Source organism: Corvus brachyrhynchos, unplaced genomic scaffold (assembly GCF_000691975.1).
Source record: "Corvus brachyrhynchos isolate BGI_N302 unplaced genomic scaffold, ASM69197v1 scaffold93, whole genome shotgun sequence".
NCBI classification, from domain to species: domain Eukaryota; kingdom Metazoa; phylum Chordata; class Aves; order Passeriformes; family Corvidae; genus Corvus; species Corvus brachyrhynchos.
Genome location: NW_008237273.1, coordinates 1,461,555 through 1,477,014, shown reverse-complemented (window position 1 = coordinate 1,477,014; position 15,460 = coordinate 1,461,555). Strand labels below are relative to the sequence as shown.

At 38.7% G+C, this 15,460-nt stretch overlaps 1 protein-coding gene across 3 annotated transcripts in view; it reads right to left on the bottom strand.

Moving 5' to 3' along the window:
- Positions 1-15,460, bottom strand: part of FOCAD (focadhesin) — a 93,456-nt gene that overhangs the window by 13,188 nt on the left and 64,808 nt on the right. For all 3 annotated transcript variants that reach the window (XM_008630855.2, XM_017730599.1, XM_017730600.1), the window contains 11 exons: positions 13,719-13,807; positions 11,611-11,652; positions 10,195-10,303; positions 9,571-9,687; positions 8,984-9,222; positions 7,466-7,555; positions 4,547-4,694; positions 2,504-2,623; positions 1,494-1,616; positions 583-660; positions 134-205 (listed from right to left, as the gene is read on the bottom strand). In XM_008630855.2, the coding sequence (XP_008629077.1) occupies positions 134-205; positions 583-660; positions 1,494-1,616; positions 2,504-2,623; positions 4,547-4,694; positions 7,466-7,555; positions 8,984-9,222; positions 9,571-9,687; positions 10,195-10,303; positions 11,611-11,652; positions 13,719-13,807 (1,227 nt within the window). The remainder of the gene's footprint in view (positions 1-133; positions 206-582; positions 661-1,493; positions 1,617-2,503; positions 2,624-4,546; positions 4,695-7,465; positions 7,556-8,983; positions 9,223-9,570; positions 9,688-10,194; positions 10,304-11,610; positions 11,653-13,718; positions 13,808-15,460) is intronic.

The window sequence follows — 15,460 nt, the reverse complement described above, 5'->3', positions numbered from 1 at the left end:
TCCCTACACTGCCTCATTCAAGCTGGATACAAATGCTATGTAGTTTCCTTCAAAAAGATTTGCCTTGCTTGTGCAAGGTGTGAAGGTATGCTAGTCCATTATCCAAAGGAGGAAACAGAGGCTACCTTCTTACCTGTGTAAGGGCTCTGATCACTTCATTCAGCTTACTTTGAAAGTGTGAGGACTGAATGCTCTCAGATTTCAGCTGCCAGAGAAGAAGAAAGAAAGGTGACTTTTCTAAGAGGGAAAAAAAGAAGCAACAAACAGAGAACAAATTCTGAAAAGACAGATTACATTTTCACCGATGCCTTTCTCTGGGGAGTGGGAGAGAGAAAAGAAGAAAGCTTAAATGGCTGTTAACTTTTCCCCAGTGGCATTGCACATGGGCCATACTATGGCAAAACAGAAGAGACGCCATTTTATGGACTGCAATTCAATATTACTTGGTATGTACCCAAAATGAATTATTACAAAAATGTGATGCCCTGGTTTACAGTCATTGCTGTAGCAATGGGGAGGATGCTTGCCTTCTAGCCAAATTTCTCCATGAGATTAAGGTACCATTTGCTTGCATATTCTCACCTGTATCATGCCTCCTTCAGAGCCCACCAGTGCAACCAGGCCACTGACAGCAGCCAGACGCTCCATTGTTGGAGAACCCTGGAAGCATAATTCAGGACCAGGGAGTCAATGTGATGACACAACACTACTGTAGGACAAAATGCTTGTTTCTTCCAACTTAAAAACCATGACTACTATCACTAGTACACCTCTAATCCCAACAGCCTTTTCAGGTCAGACTCCAGCATGGTATATAACATTAATCCCTCTCTTGGTGAATGAAAGCTTTATATGGAGCTTCCTCCTCACTCCTCTAAATATGAAAACATCATGGATTGACAAATCACTTTTTTCCCTAGCACAATCTGTATTTCACAAAATATACCAGTGCAATTCAACTCAAAACCTGATAATTACCTTCAGCTGCAATCTTTATGTCTAAGTTTAGAATTTGATTAGAAACACCTAACTTTTCTAGATAAATTGAAATGATTATAACTAAGGCACTGTAATAACCCTTCTTTTACTCTAGTTTTGACAAGCAGCACCTAATTTCACAAGACATTTTCACTTAAAAATCTAGACTTTATCCTTGGACAATGTTCCAAATTAGTAAAAATGTCCAAATTAAGACCTCTTTGAGATAAGCATTTCTCATAAATTATTCAGGTAGAAGAGAAACAGGGATTCTTTTCCCTTTAGCAAACAGCCCAAAGTTATACTCTTGCTTCCAAATATCAATTAAACAGCACATTCAGATAGTCGTAACTTTTTCTAGCATCACTCCTGCAGAAGCGAGGAAAATTATGTCCCTACTGTTAATTTTAAACTGCACACCACCCCTTCCCCACCCTCCTCTACCCCCACCCATGCAAAAAAATAAAACAACAGAACAAGTAAAAAACCCAGGATATGAATTCAAACTCCTTTACCTCTGCAAGCACAATTTTTATCCAGGCTGGCATTAGTCTGTTACTCAGGTCTTCAGCTTTCCCATGACCATAAGCTGACAATCCATGTACCATTGCACCTAAAGCTAAAGCAAAACTGTAGGTCTGTAAGGCGAAAAGAATTTATTAAAAAACAGATCTTACAAAGGATTCTATATTCTTTTACATATTTATTATTGAAACATTACTTAGATATTTATTATTTCCCAACAATTAGAAGTTATGTCTTTGTCTAGAATACCAGCTACTTTCTTATTTCAGGTGTTTTCTCATGTCAAGTGACATGGGACTTTCTGAGATTAAATCTTTGGAACATCGAGCCTTAGTTTCAGATTTTCGTAGATATGAAGATAAAAAGCTCTAGCACAGGTAATTAGCTCTGACTTCCTATTTTTGAGATAAACATTCTGAACAGTTGATTAGTGTAATAGCAGGCTTTGATTCAAAATGGTTGCCTTGCCGGCTCCTTCATTTCCTGGCAAACATTAACCAGAAAAGAACTTGCACTAAAATACTGAGATTATTTTTGGCAATTTGAGGGGTACCTCAACAACAGGGATGAAACATACACCTGGAGGAAGCTGTGGCTATGGTTTTGATGCATTGTCTGGAGGCTAAGGGAAACCAAAAACTCAGAAGAGAACAGTTGATGTATTTTCCCACCAAGAAAAAGAATTTATAGAAATATGCTGTAAAAGAAACTAAAAATGGCAGGACACAGGGACTAAAGGCACCAAATATAACAATTTCTCTTCTAAATGCAATCAAACACATACAACTTGCTTTTATTTTGCTGTCTGGTAATCACTACACACATTAATGAATAAAGTGGGAGTCTTAGTAATTGCACAGTATGCACAATACATTCAATATTAGTTAATGATGAAAGTAGATCAATATAATTGTCTTGAATTACAGTCTGGGTAAAGCACTATCCAATATTAAATAGATAAAAAGAGAACTGAAGCAAAGCCCAAATACAGAATTATTACCTGCTGATTATTTTCTGCTAAGGTCCGTAGCTTGCTCATGGCCTTTTCAGCCTCAGCTGCTTCTATGATTCCAACACTGAAAGCGGAGACACAGGAACAGGCCACAGAATAGGCAAGTACCTGAAAAAAAATTTAGTTAGTGTCTAATTAAGCTCACTGTAGCAATGGTCACACTGAATAATGCACCAGCATGACAAAAAAGGCATAACATTTTCAATTAATACTTTCAGATGTTTATTCCCTCTCTGAAAGGTTCTTCATTGATGCTAATAATGTTAAACAAACACAACTAAAGCTTGGAAGTACTTCTGATTTTGCAGAGGTCAAACTCCTGACCTTCCACACAAATGTAGCTATTCTCTCAAAACAGTATCTGATCATTATTTATGTAAGCATACTGAGCATGCTGTGCTCCCATCAGGACTACAAGCAGGTCGACCAGGCCAGAAAATAAGCATGTAGAACAGCGTCTCACTGTTGTGGCATAGGCCACAACACCAGCCTCCTGTCCTTCCAGAAGGATTCACCAGCAACACCGCTTTTCTGTTCTTCTGCCTTAGTCACAGAGAATAAGGAAGTGAAGTCTGAACTAGCAACAAGCCAAGTGTGCCAACTCTTTAACCTCCTTTGTACCAAAGTTAAGCAGCAGAACAACACATGACTATAAGGCAAGCAGAGAGCACCCACCTACTGTGCAGGATTGACAACAATTTGACCTGTAGCAAGTAATGTGCACATTGTACCTCTTGCTGCATCAGGCCAAAATTACTTCTCAAGTAAAGGGTTATATCCAAGTTATTTACAGCTCTGAAAGAGCCTCTTGTGCATCTCATATAGTAGCATTCATCCTAGAGTGCTGGCCAAGTTTTACTCAACTGTACAAATCCTTACAGAGATTTTAATTGAAATGGGTAGGTTTTGCTTCTCATCCCAAACTATCTCATGATGTTAAACAGCTGCTGCCTTTTATCTCAGAAGTTGCTGTACTGAACTCAGTTTAATTTTAACCATGCACTTGAAGATCTCTGGGGACAGATAAATTATTTCATAGCTGTAAGTAATTTTGATGCATGAACCATAAACTGCAAAAGGCTAATCCCCAACACATATGTACTGCCAAAAAATTAAACTCCATCGAAGAAGACATTTAATAAAGAGCTTTCAGAACACTACCAACAGGGGGAAAAGAATAATACTATCAATCTATACTAACTTCCTGAGGAAAACCAGGATTATGCAACTAACTGCTCAGCTGCTGCAGGCTTACATACATCATGTACAGACAGGGTTGCTTTTCTCGTGCAAAACATCTGCTTGTTCTGATTTTTGTTTTCTGTTGAAAACTATTCCAATTTCATCAGTTTTCATTCTCAGGTTTTACCTCAGCCGAGTTACAGGCAAGTACATGGTCCAAGACAAGTGCATGGACCATGTCAAAACTTACAGGAAAAAAAACCTGGAAAAAACCCCACTGAAATGCATGCTCAAACTTAGCAGAGCTCAGTTTAAGTGTTCAAAACATAAAGAGAACAGTAAATGGGGCTGCAGCAGCATGCACAAATACAAAATTCACATTAGCTAGTGACACCAACTTCCAAAGAAGTATACAGAAGGCATACTGAAGGAGGAAGTATTAGCATTTAAGTTCTCTCTCAGAGTAACTTGTTGTCTGCTTTCTAGTAGATCAGACGAGCAGTAAACAATTGTATGTAAGAGACCCATATCCATAGTTACTCAAGATCCAACTTTCAACAGTTTAATCTGGGGTTAAGGAATTAAAGAAGACCTTTAAAGGATCAGGTCTGTTATCTTTTCAGGCAGTTTCTTAACGTCTGTGCAGCATTACACATTATTCTATTCTTATTATTGTTGTTACTGTCACTTTTTTTTTCCAGCAGACACAAACCTATATATTGTGAAAAAAAAATAGAATCAAGCCTTCCAGTACTACAGATAGAAAGCTTCAGTAAAGAGACTATAGATATTAAAGGGAGGCAACAAAGTAAAAGGAAGATTTAAAATTTGTGATAAAATAGGTCGTACCTCCTGGACTCCTCTGCTTTGGTCCTCACTGCTGTCCAGGTATTTGCAGAGTTTTCGCAATGAAGCGGAAACATGCACTCGTGATTCTGTTTGGCTACTGTGACTCATAAATGAAAGAACAAGTCCTACTCCTAAAATACATCCAGTGCTTTAAGAGAAAACAAAAGAGAAAGGATTAAGGATTAAGCAGCTTTGGCTGCTCTGAACTCCCTTTAAACCCCAACAAGGTTTGCGGGCAAGAAGACCTCTTGGCCTTGCCTGATAATTTATTACCACAGTCAATTTTACAAATGCTTTTTATTTCACACATCCTCTTCAGGAAACACCGGATGAAAGAAGAGCATAAGAATAAAATGTGTATTTAAATAATGAGTCCTACACATACAGCCTCATTATTCCTTCTGCCTCTGAAGAACCAATAGTCCCAATAACAAGCACCATCAACTAGTATGAAGGAAGTATGATCCAAACTTCTACGTGTGATTTGTCCTGATAGTACAAACTTGGAAATCCCAGTTAAACATACTAACTGCAGGTTCACTGGGTGTATTAGGATCTGGTGCTGTCAGGCTCCTACAACAGTTGTTCCATTTGCAAAAGTAATGAAACTAGTGATTAAGCCAGAGAGCACCTAAGATGGCTGTAGAGAGACGAAGCTATGCACCTGCATTCATAAGAGGAATGGTCAGGTGTGCATTCTAACCCATATGTACTAAAATTTGCACATGCAACAGTGGAGCAGCTTCATCAGGGCAGACATATCCAGCGTAACCAACTGATGCTGAGGATACTTAAAATTGCAACCAGAACACAGGTTCAAAGGACATAATTTAATGGGGCAGCTGGCACAAACATCTCCACAGTCTCCGCCTCTTTTTCAGATTTTATCAGAAATTCCATTCTGGACTAAAGATCTCTTCCTAAATTCTGCATGTGTGCTCCCATAACACGTTCCAAGTTATCACTTTTGTCAGAAAACTTCCAAACAGTTCTGGCTTCCATCATGAGATACTAAAGCACAGGAGACGCTTACTGCTCTGAAGGTGATCTTTCACTGGCACACATCCACAATAGCTCAAAGAAACAGCTCTTATCTGGAGATGACTTTTTTCCCCCTTGCACATCTCCCTGACACTGCTTGTAGCAAGCAGTGAGCAGTCAAATGAACATGGCTAGGATCTTAGGCATTCTCCTAAGCTTCTCCAATCCAACTTAAAAATGCGAAGAGCTGCTGTTTTTACTCAGCTAGGTAAAAAAGAAACATCTGAGAATAACTTCAGTCATATTTATAAGCAAATGTTTTACAGTAACTGGGGATTAAAGATGACTGAGCATGGCTAGAAGACTTGGAGCGGTGTCTTGGGAGGGGTATTTTTTTCCAACAAAGATCAAACAAACCATTTTAAGTAACTGGTATATCTGAATTCATGAACAGTCAATAAAATAAGGACATGGCTTATATACAAGAGTTCTAAATTCAAGTCTACACTACTGCTTTTTGAAAAAACGACATAGAAAGAAAATGTAATTTCTCATTAGAGCTATAGTATTTTATGTTATTCGCTGTTAACAGAGACTTAAAACATAATTTGGGGACTAAAGCAGGAATAAAACTTCACCTTGTCTGCTCCCCTTTTTGCAACTAACAATTGATTTCACTTGGCTACCTTATTTGTGAACTACATAAAATGAGTATTTAAGTATACGTCATCTACATGATACCTGAGATTTCCCAGCACATTTGAAGTGTTTTACTGCCAGAGCATCAGGTTGCAGAGAGCCCTGCCTTCCACCGGGGGCAGCCTGAGCCCGGATAGCACCAACTCCCACACCTACACGGCTCAGCAGACCTATACTGAAAACACTGACAGCCGCCTACTTTTAGTGAAAATCACCAGTTTGGCAGAGGTGAAACACTGGTGAAAATGCTCACTTCTCACAGCTAATCATGCCTATGTCACACTGGATGAAAAGGCTGGAAAGGATCTTCCCTTGGAATAGCAGTTCACAAGTGTAGAAATACAAAATTTGCACAACTCTGCAGCATTTACAGCTGTACATTACTTCTTTTCACACAGAGAGAACTCATGTTAGACACCAACTTCCTCTTAACCTTTAAAAACCATAGCCAGCACAAAAAACTACCCCCTCTTCAATCTTCCCTCTCTTGCTTGCCATTGTTTCATGTTCTTCTGGCAACCTCTTGCCGCCAGAGAAGTCTGGCTTGGCTCTTCCGTGAGGCTTTGATCTCCAGCTAACAGGCTGCAGCAACAGGCACAACAAAGGGGTGCAGCTGGTACAGCCCCTGTGTACGGTGTGTCTCACCCTGTGCCACTCAAAGCGCAACAGAAATCCTCACTAAGCTGTACAGGTTCACAGCCCAATGGTGCACAGCTGTGACTCCTCAAAGCTTTTCAGAAAGTGCACTGGACAAAGGAGGGCAAAGGCAAATGGTAATTACTGCTGTTGCTTTTGAACAAGGAAGAGCTGGGCAGAGTCATGCTCCAAATCAAAAAAACCTTACGCATTCACACTGAGCCACTCAAGATACTGTGGTTCCTTCCCTGATTTGAAAGAGAAACAACTTCTTCTACTGTGGGAGAAACATGCTGCCATGTTATATTAGCTCTCATGGCAATTGACACGTGTTTTATTGTCTCCAGTCTTAGGGGTTTCAAACCTTGGCTGTAAAAACTTAAGCAATGTAGAGCAGGTCCATGACTGCCTCTATTTTAGGGAGGATGCGAGCCTCCAAAGGGCCTTTCCAGCCTGCACAAGTTGTTGATTCTACGGAAGTACTCAGAACAGGTTGTCTTCTTACCCTATTTTTATATTGTTCTGTGCAGAATTAAAGAAGAAAGTGTGAATTAGGAAGGTAGAGTTCAAAATAAAGTATCATCAGTAATACAGGAAACTCACTTGTACTCCAGACTGGTGTCAAAGCAGCAGTCCTCCAACACATCCACGGACTTCATGAGAACCAAGTTCATCTGTTGACCAGGTATATCACTACAAAACCAAACCAAAACAGAAACAAAAAAAAAATCCAATGCTGGACAATGGGAGGAGGTACCTGATAAAACATGATCTCAGCTAGACCTGTAAGTATTTATATGCTGAAAATTCATTACATTTTACACTATTAGCTCTGTAGATCTCTCTCCACCTCATTCCCTAACTTACGGATAAAAAAAGAAGCATTTACATCTCACTCCAAATATATCATAGGGACTCCCCTCTTATAAAACATGTACACCATTTTCATAATGTACAGGACATCTTTAATGGAAACTAACTCTGTGATCTGATATTAGCTATAGGTACATCCCTGTGAGTTTTGATTTGTTGCAAGACAATATTTTGAAGAATGTATAAGATTACGCTTTCAAATTATGCAGGGCAGTGAAAGAGTAAAACTAGTCTGCAAGAAATGGTTACATAAATGTATTCACTTAACACCCTCCACCACACAAAAAACCCCCCCCACAACCCCCCAAAATACAGATTCACATACTCCAAAACATTGGGCTGATGTAACTTCACTCTCTTTAAGAGACTTTTAATACTTGTGTGTAGCTCAGTTGTCCCACTGACTGAACATCCAGAAGTAGACCATTCCTAAATTACGTGGCTGAGTCAGTGGCAGCAAGGCATCAAGACACCAAAGCACGAAGATTAGAACTCAGCAGTGCTTCAGTTTTAACAAAACCAGGTGCCTTGGAAACATTAGCTTCACCAAACAACTGCCAATCAAATCTCTTTGGTACCTGTGCTTGTGTACTAACTAAACATTTATTATGGGTATATAGGAAGACAAAATCCCTAGCAGTCAAGAAACTGGAGGAGTATAAAGCCAAATCTACCTCTTAATTTCTCTGGAATCACCAGAAATTTGCAACTGAGGCCAACCTTTCTGAAAAGGAGGCATTTTCTAACAACTTCAGAACACCTCTGTGCTGCAAACATAGCTGTAACAGCATGCTTTAAAGACAGCCCATTACTCTACTTCCATTGTAGCTCCATCCTCACATGTGTAACTCACATGATGTAAGTGAACACTATCCAGTGTCCAGAGCACCACTTACAAAGCAACCAATGACGACTGTGAATTATTTTACAATTATGTCTTCTAGTGTAACTAGTCCCTTTTAGAAGAGCCACATGTCGCTCTTCTAGCTGACTGCTTTGCACTTTGTACTTGAGGATATTATGAAAATTAGTCATCCTGAAAGAATGACAGAATACCTAGGATAGCTCTGGAGGGGGCTAAAGTGTGGGGGAAGACTGATAATAAGAGACACCTTTTAAGAAACATTACAAAGCCCCTCAAGAATCATTTGCCTGCAACTTGTAAATACTTTAATTCCTCAGAGCTTAAGGCCACATGCAGAAAAAGGAAGTTATTTGCACAGCAACATTAAATATGGTACTTCTTACCTGACTTTTTCTTCATACAAACGTGAGATGAACATCCCCAAACCAAGACCCATGTGGATTTGAACAGCTTGAGACTCATCAGCATTTGGTTTCCCAGGTAACCTGTCAGTAAGCATACTCAGGACCTCCTCAATCTTCTCCTTACATGATACAATGAAAATTGGCACCAGGAGAGACAAAGCTGTGGCTGCACAGGATCGAGCTATAATACTAGCAGTATTTTCACCTGAATAGGATTTCTAGAAAAACAGAAAAGAGAGTATTTTGTATTTCTTTTTCTCTTACTCTTTTCCAGGCAGTAACACTCAGCACTTCAGGAGTTAAAAATGAACACCTATAAAGCAAAGAGGAACACAGATGTATTGCAATCTTACATTCCTTGCATGTTGCTTTTACCATTTTGGTAATAAAGACAAAAATTTAAAGCAAACACAAATATAAAAAGAACAATAGCAAGAAAAGTTTTGATTTTCCCCTATTCCAATTACCACAGCTCAAACAGAACCAGGAAACTTCATTATTAGAACTCCAGGTATGAAATACAGGTATGAAATATGTTGCCTTGCCTGTAATACCACAGCACATACCTGATAGAACCAAGGGAAGACCTGACCTTTAGGTTGGTAGCGGCTATTCACAATACTCAAGAGGGTCTCTGTGACCATGGAAATCCAGTGTTTCATAGGAATAAAATCAGGTTCAGTCTGCAAAAATCAAATCCAAATAGTCATTATTTTTTCTTAAATCAAGTTTTATCTTAACAGAAGCTCAGCTGCTGATGTTCCGGCTGTGATCCATCATGAATGAGATTATTTTGTCATTCCTATGTACTGTAAGTAGCATCATTTACTTGCCAATGCTGACTCTCCAGACACTACTTTTGATCAAGCACTGTTCAGTGGAGCCAAAAATTATGAAATCACGAAAAAACAGTTTGGCTGGCTTTCAGTGTCCATAAAGTGACCTCTATCTCATCTGTCAAAACCATCAAATAAATGAGTTAGTCATTATGCTTCTTGTGACAATGCCCATACACACACTACCTGTTTCTGTATAGATCACAGCATCTGACAGATGGCATTCACTGAGTGTGGTGAAATTTGAACTTGAAAATGAAAGGTACTTCACATCCACTTACCAGCCCCCCAAACACCTGGTCATATTACTTCTCTGTATTCCACAAGAGAAGGGACTCTCCTAGATTCACTCACCTCAGGCACTCCTTCAGTGTCTGAGGAAAGGCTGCTTTCGTATTTGGCTACAGCAACAGCAAGGCCAGTTAAAGCAAAAATAGAGTTTCCTTTCACCACTGGGCTGTCTCTGAACATAAAAAGGCAAACAGTTAAGAAACATAATAGAGATGCCGGCAACAAAACATGTATCTCAAAGCAGAAAAGTTATGCTACAGGTGATCCAGAAGGGAAGGCCTTTGCACCTAGCAACTTCACTGGACTCTCTTCTAGCTCAGCAGAAACCTGTTACATTTCGTCTTCAGGAATTAAAGAACAGAGAAGAGAAGTGTTTTGGTCTTTTTTTTCTTGTCTGTCTTTTATATAGCCAGCACACACAAAATTGTATAAAAGCAGAAGCTTCCTTCCACTATAATTAGGACTGCTACCCTGCGAGCAAGTAGCACTTATAGAAATGCAGCAGTTGGTCTTAGCTAGTACCATCTCCATAGAGGACAAAACAAAAATATCTTCAAATGGAGAATGCTAGAGAGGCAGATGCCACTTCATTGCAACAGCATCACATGATTTAGCAGAGCAGCCATTATTGAAGTATCATCTTAAAAAAAGTTTTTAATTATTTCCTTGCACTAGGAAACCACTAATATCATGGAAAATGATAGGTTTCAAAGAGTGCTAACTTCTATGACAGCACAAACCTCTAAGGAAATCCAGAAAGAAGACCTGCCACTGACAGAAAAGAAGGAGAATATAGCTGTGTTCAGCTGCATATAAGGAAGTATGTTGATATTCTAGCATTCCTAGAAAAACATACTGGAATATAATCCTGATGGAACTCTCTTAAGTTGTTTTACAAAAGCAGCTGAACAATAAAACTGTATTAGACCACTTACAGACCAACAGACTGTTTGCATCAGTCTTCCATTTCTAAAAATTTCCTTGACTGCTGCTGTAAAAATATACCTACACTGCCAATCTGGCATTTATTCCAGATCCAAAGATGTCATTATCACAGTAAAAATAACTTCTGGATTTCTATTTTGCTTTTTAAAACAAGATACATGAGTCTTAGTGGAATGTCATCATTCAGAACAGTGAAACTATCTCCTTTCAGATAAGAGATACTTACAAATAATTACAACAAGGTATTTAGTTAAGTTCTTTGAAGTCTCTCAGTATCTCTTGCCTTCAATAATTTCCTAATTTACGCATGGAACCTTTGCTGATTTGATCATCAACTTCTAAAAGGCTACATTTCATGATGTACCTCAGAGAGAAACTTCTAAATCTACACACTCATGAAACCTGGATGCTTTAAATTTAATGAAGGTAAAAATCATCATCTTGACAAGACCTAGGAGGAAAAAGAGCAGTGTCCCTCTCTTTATTGAAAATATGGGAAAAAACCATCATCTATAGTAATTTAGCAGTTCTTACTTGGAAGCACCTTTGATAACATCGGTCAACATATCTCTGACCCTGCAAGAGAATAGAAAGAATTTACCCCATGTTCATTATAGAATAGCATGAGCTCAGCTAAATACCTCTTAAGCCTTACATGTGTCCATTTTAGGTTAACAACTGTATCAGCCTATCAGAAGACTTAGTGCAAAATAATTACAAGCATTTCATCTGTAAAAATATCTATGTACCACCCTAAGTTCCTTCATGCTTATGTGCACTCCCAGTGTTTTATAAAGGACTTTTATTTGACTTAATATCACTTTTTGTAAAATGCTGGTTTTCATGCAAGAGCCATAAATTTGATTTTTGAGCATATCAAACACGTAAGTTTCATTATACTGTGGTATGTTCTAGCATAATGAAATCTGAATGTTTTGTAATGCACAAGCATTACAATTTATTCAACACTTACTATATTTCTGGAAACCATTATGGGCAGTTATGCTGTTAAGTGGTATAGTAACCTGAATCAATAAAGCCATAGGAGTGGTTACAATTTCTTCCACATTATTGTAGTTTATTTATAATAGGCTACTTGTTTTCAATTGTTTCGGTTTGCATTCATATCAGGACCGAAGCAGAGATGCAATCGATCTCCTGCATTGACAAGTGTGGATGAGGAGAGAGATCCTTTATTCTAGAACATACAATTCTATCATGGTCATCAATGTCATTCTACAGAAAAAGACAACTTTAGACTGTCTCCTAAAACAGGACTGTATGTTGTAAGACTGAGTTACACTCAAGCTTTCAAACAAAGCTCCCCAGATTTTCCTTCATAATCACACTGCTTTTTTACACAGTTTCAAACCCACCACACTAGAATCATTTACAGCTTGGTAAATACCAATGCAAAATTACACAGTACTTATACAACAATAGATTAACACAGAATTTTGTACCATGTTGTCCACAATTAGGTTGAACCCAGTAAGCAACAAAAATGCTTAATGGCTACTGAAGTTAGAGCCCTGAGGAACCAAGCAAAGAATTGGGAACTAGAAAAGAAAGCTACTACTGGGCTCCAGTTCACTTACTGCTTTGATTTCTTTCCTGATAAATGGAATTCTGTTCATTTTTGACATAGCTTACATTATCACAATTTAGGAAATATAGACCAGAAATTTTTTTAGGAGAAACCTACAAAAGCAGCATTGTTATAGGCCCTTTTATACCCTATCAAGAAAGGGATCAGTCACTAATAAAGGATCTTTTCTACAACACTGTGTCGTTCTGGATCTTACAATGAAAGCCTCTATTCCCGAATTAGCTGGAATAAAACAGACACAGATTTTGAATTCCTCTAGAGTGGGACTTAGTAACACACCTTTTTGACTGAAACAGACAAAAGGCATTTTGGCTTTGTACATACGTTACTTCCAATGCACTTATGAACAGGCACAGAAACAGATATTTATACTCTCCATGGATAGGTAGGTTTTTTTCTTGTGAATCCTCCCACTTCCCACCTTCTTCTCCTGGCCATGCACATACACAACTAAATCCTGACAGATTGAGAGACACTTCTCCCCTGAATGAACAGAATTAGTGGAGGATATGGATCAGGGTGTGCATCATGTGTTTGCTTTTAAACAACATCCTCACTCTCAATAACGCAAACTTACGGTATGAAGTGGGGTGTGTCAGTCCACCGTGACATCAGATTGTGACCTGCATTTCTTTCATCTAGGCATTTTCAGTGAGACAGCTCAATAAACTCTCAAGAAGTAAATTTTTATCTTTGCATAACCCTTCTCCTTTAACATGTTACAAAACCCGCAAATACTTCTTCACTCTTCCCAGCTGCTCACCCTACACAGTTTTCAGGTTCCACAGAGGAGAACGTACCTGTGCATCCGTGCATACGGAAATCCTTACAGTTACCCAAGAGTCTTTCTCTTCACTCCCCACTCCTGCCATGGTCACTATACCTGGTGGTTTCTTGTTGGTTTTTTTGTTTTTTTTTCATTAGTGCTCATACAGTCTTTAAACTTGCAAAATTAAAGGCTTTAAAACCTTGCCCTCCTCTGTCCCATCACTTGCCATTTCAAGTGATCAGGAGCACACAGGCACTTCCTTACCATAGCCAGGCTGTAAATTGTTTGTACTGCACCTCTTCAGGATCCTCTTTACCATGTTTTAACTGCATCTCCAGCTCTGCCTGCCTCCCCTGCGGAATTGCAGAATAAGTCAGAAGTCGATCTTACATCATAAGATTTCTAAAATCATAGGATTTCTTCAGAGAATACTCAGGTAACACATGTAGCCCTCAACCTAAGGCCTAGTTCATAAGTGACCTTGACTACTTCGCATATGGGATCCCACTGTAATTTATAATATATTAAGTAGAAGAATCCATAATTTTTTATTCTAAATAAGAAAAACAAACTGCAGATGGCATAAACAACCACAAATACTGAGGCATCTATCTAGTACATGTAGAGCCAAGTTCCCTTGGGAAGGGCTACAACTAGCAGGGAGTGAGCTTTAGAAGCCTGCTAGCCAAAATGGATTCTAACAGCAAAACATCACTGTCTTGATGCTCTACTTAAAGCAGAACTCCTCCTCCTTTTCCTTTACGTAACTCTGACCTCCCTGTGATTTCCTACACCATTCTTTCTGTACATTTAAAGAGGTGACACAGATTGTGCCCTCTATCATGTTAAAACATACGTCACACATACGTTATCTAAACATATCTAAAGCACCTTTGTTTTAACATTCCGTCTCCAATAGAACTATAACTTAACTTGTATAGGTTGTCAATTACTGCTCCTTAGCAGATTATTATGCCTTAAGGGAAAAAAATACAGGCACATATGCTGTGTTCTTCTGGTATTGAATGCTTGTAGTTTGGATGTACATACCAATCAGAAAATACAACACAGTGCATCTTGAAAGTCCAGGTCTCACTCAAAAAGTAACCCTCCACAGAGATTAGAGGAGTATATACAACACACTGACTAAAAAGAAAGCAGTATAGCAGTTCAGAAATACTGAACTATGTACTACTGAACTATGAGACTACTCATCTTATACTGTAGTCTCTTCTGGCCACCTCGGATGAAATGTACTACAAAAGCATAAGGAGTAAGTAACAAGCAACAAACATAGGCTCTACTGTCCTGTAAAATGGCAAGAAATCCTACAGATCTTTCAGAAAAAGTCTGGTAAATGCTAAGCTTCTTGTGAAATCTTGGAAGGGAAGCAAAAGAGAAAAGGAATTAAATGCAAGCAACAATGTCCCCCAAGACCTAAAGCTGCAATGTGAATAGATGATGCTTGTTTTAGAATGGGGCTGGCTTGGTTTCGGATCTTGCGTTTTGTTGACAGTCAAGATAAAAGTAGTTCTGAAAATGTGAGAGAAGCATGTATTTTGCTGCACAGCAGAACAAGGCACAGTCAAAGCTTCTAGAATTTGTTCAGCAACCTGAGCTGCTTGTGCTGAAAACAGCTGAGATGGCCTGGAAATACAAACAAATAAGCCCTTCTAGTAATACAAAGAGAGCATTCTGGAAGGCAGCTATTTGCGAAACCTTTTTTAGATAATTTTCCTGTTGAAAACCAGATGATACTACATCGGTCTAGATATCATGTCAGCTAACCTAGTGAAAGAGAGAACTTAAGATATTTCCTAATCATTAGACAGGGTTGAAAAAATTGTGAGGAGCCTCTTACAGTGTGGCAGGATTACATGCTGATTAAGGGCAATTCTTTTTAATGAATCATCCCTCAATAGCTTCTGTCTCCTTTGTGGTACTACTATTACGAAGTTCCTACCCAAGCAATAGATTAGAGCTCTAGCAAAAATTTAATCTTCTAA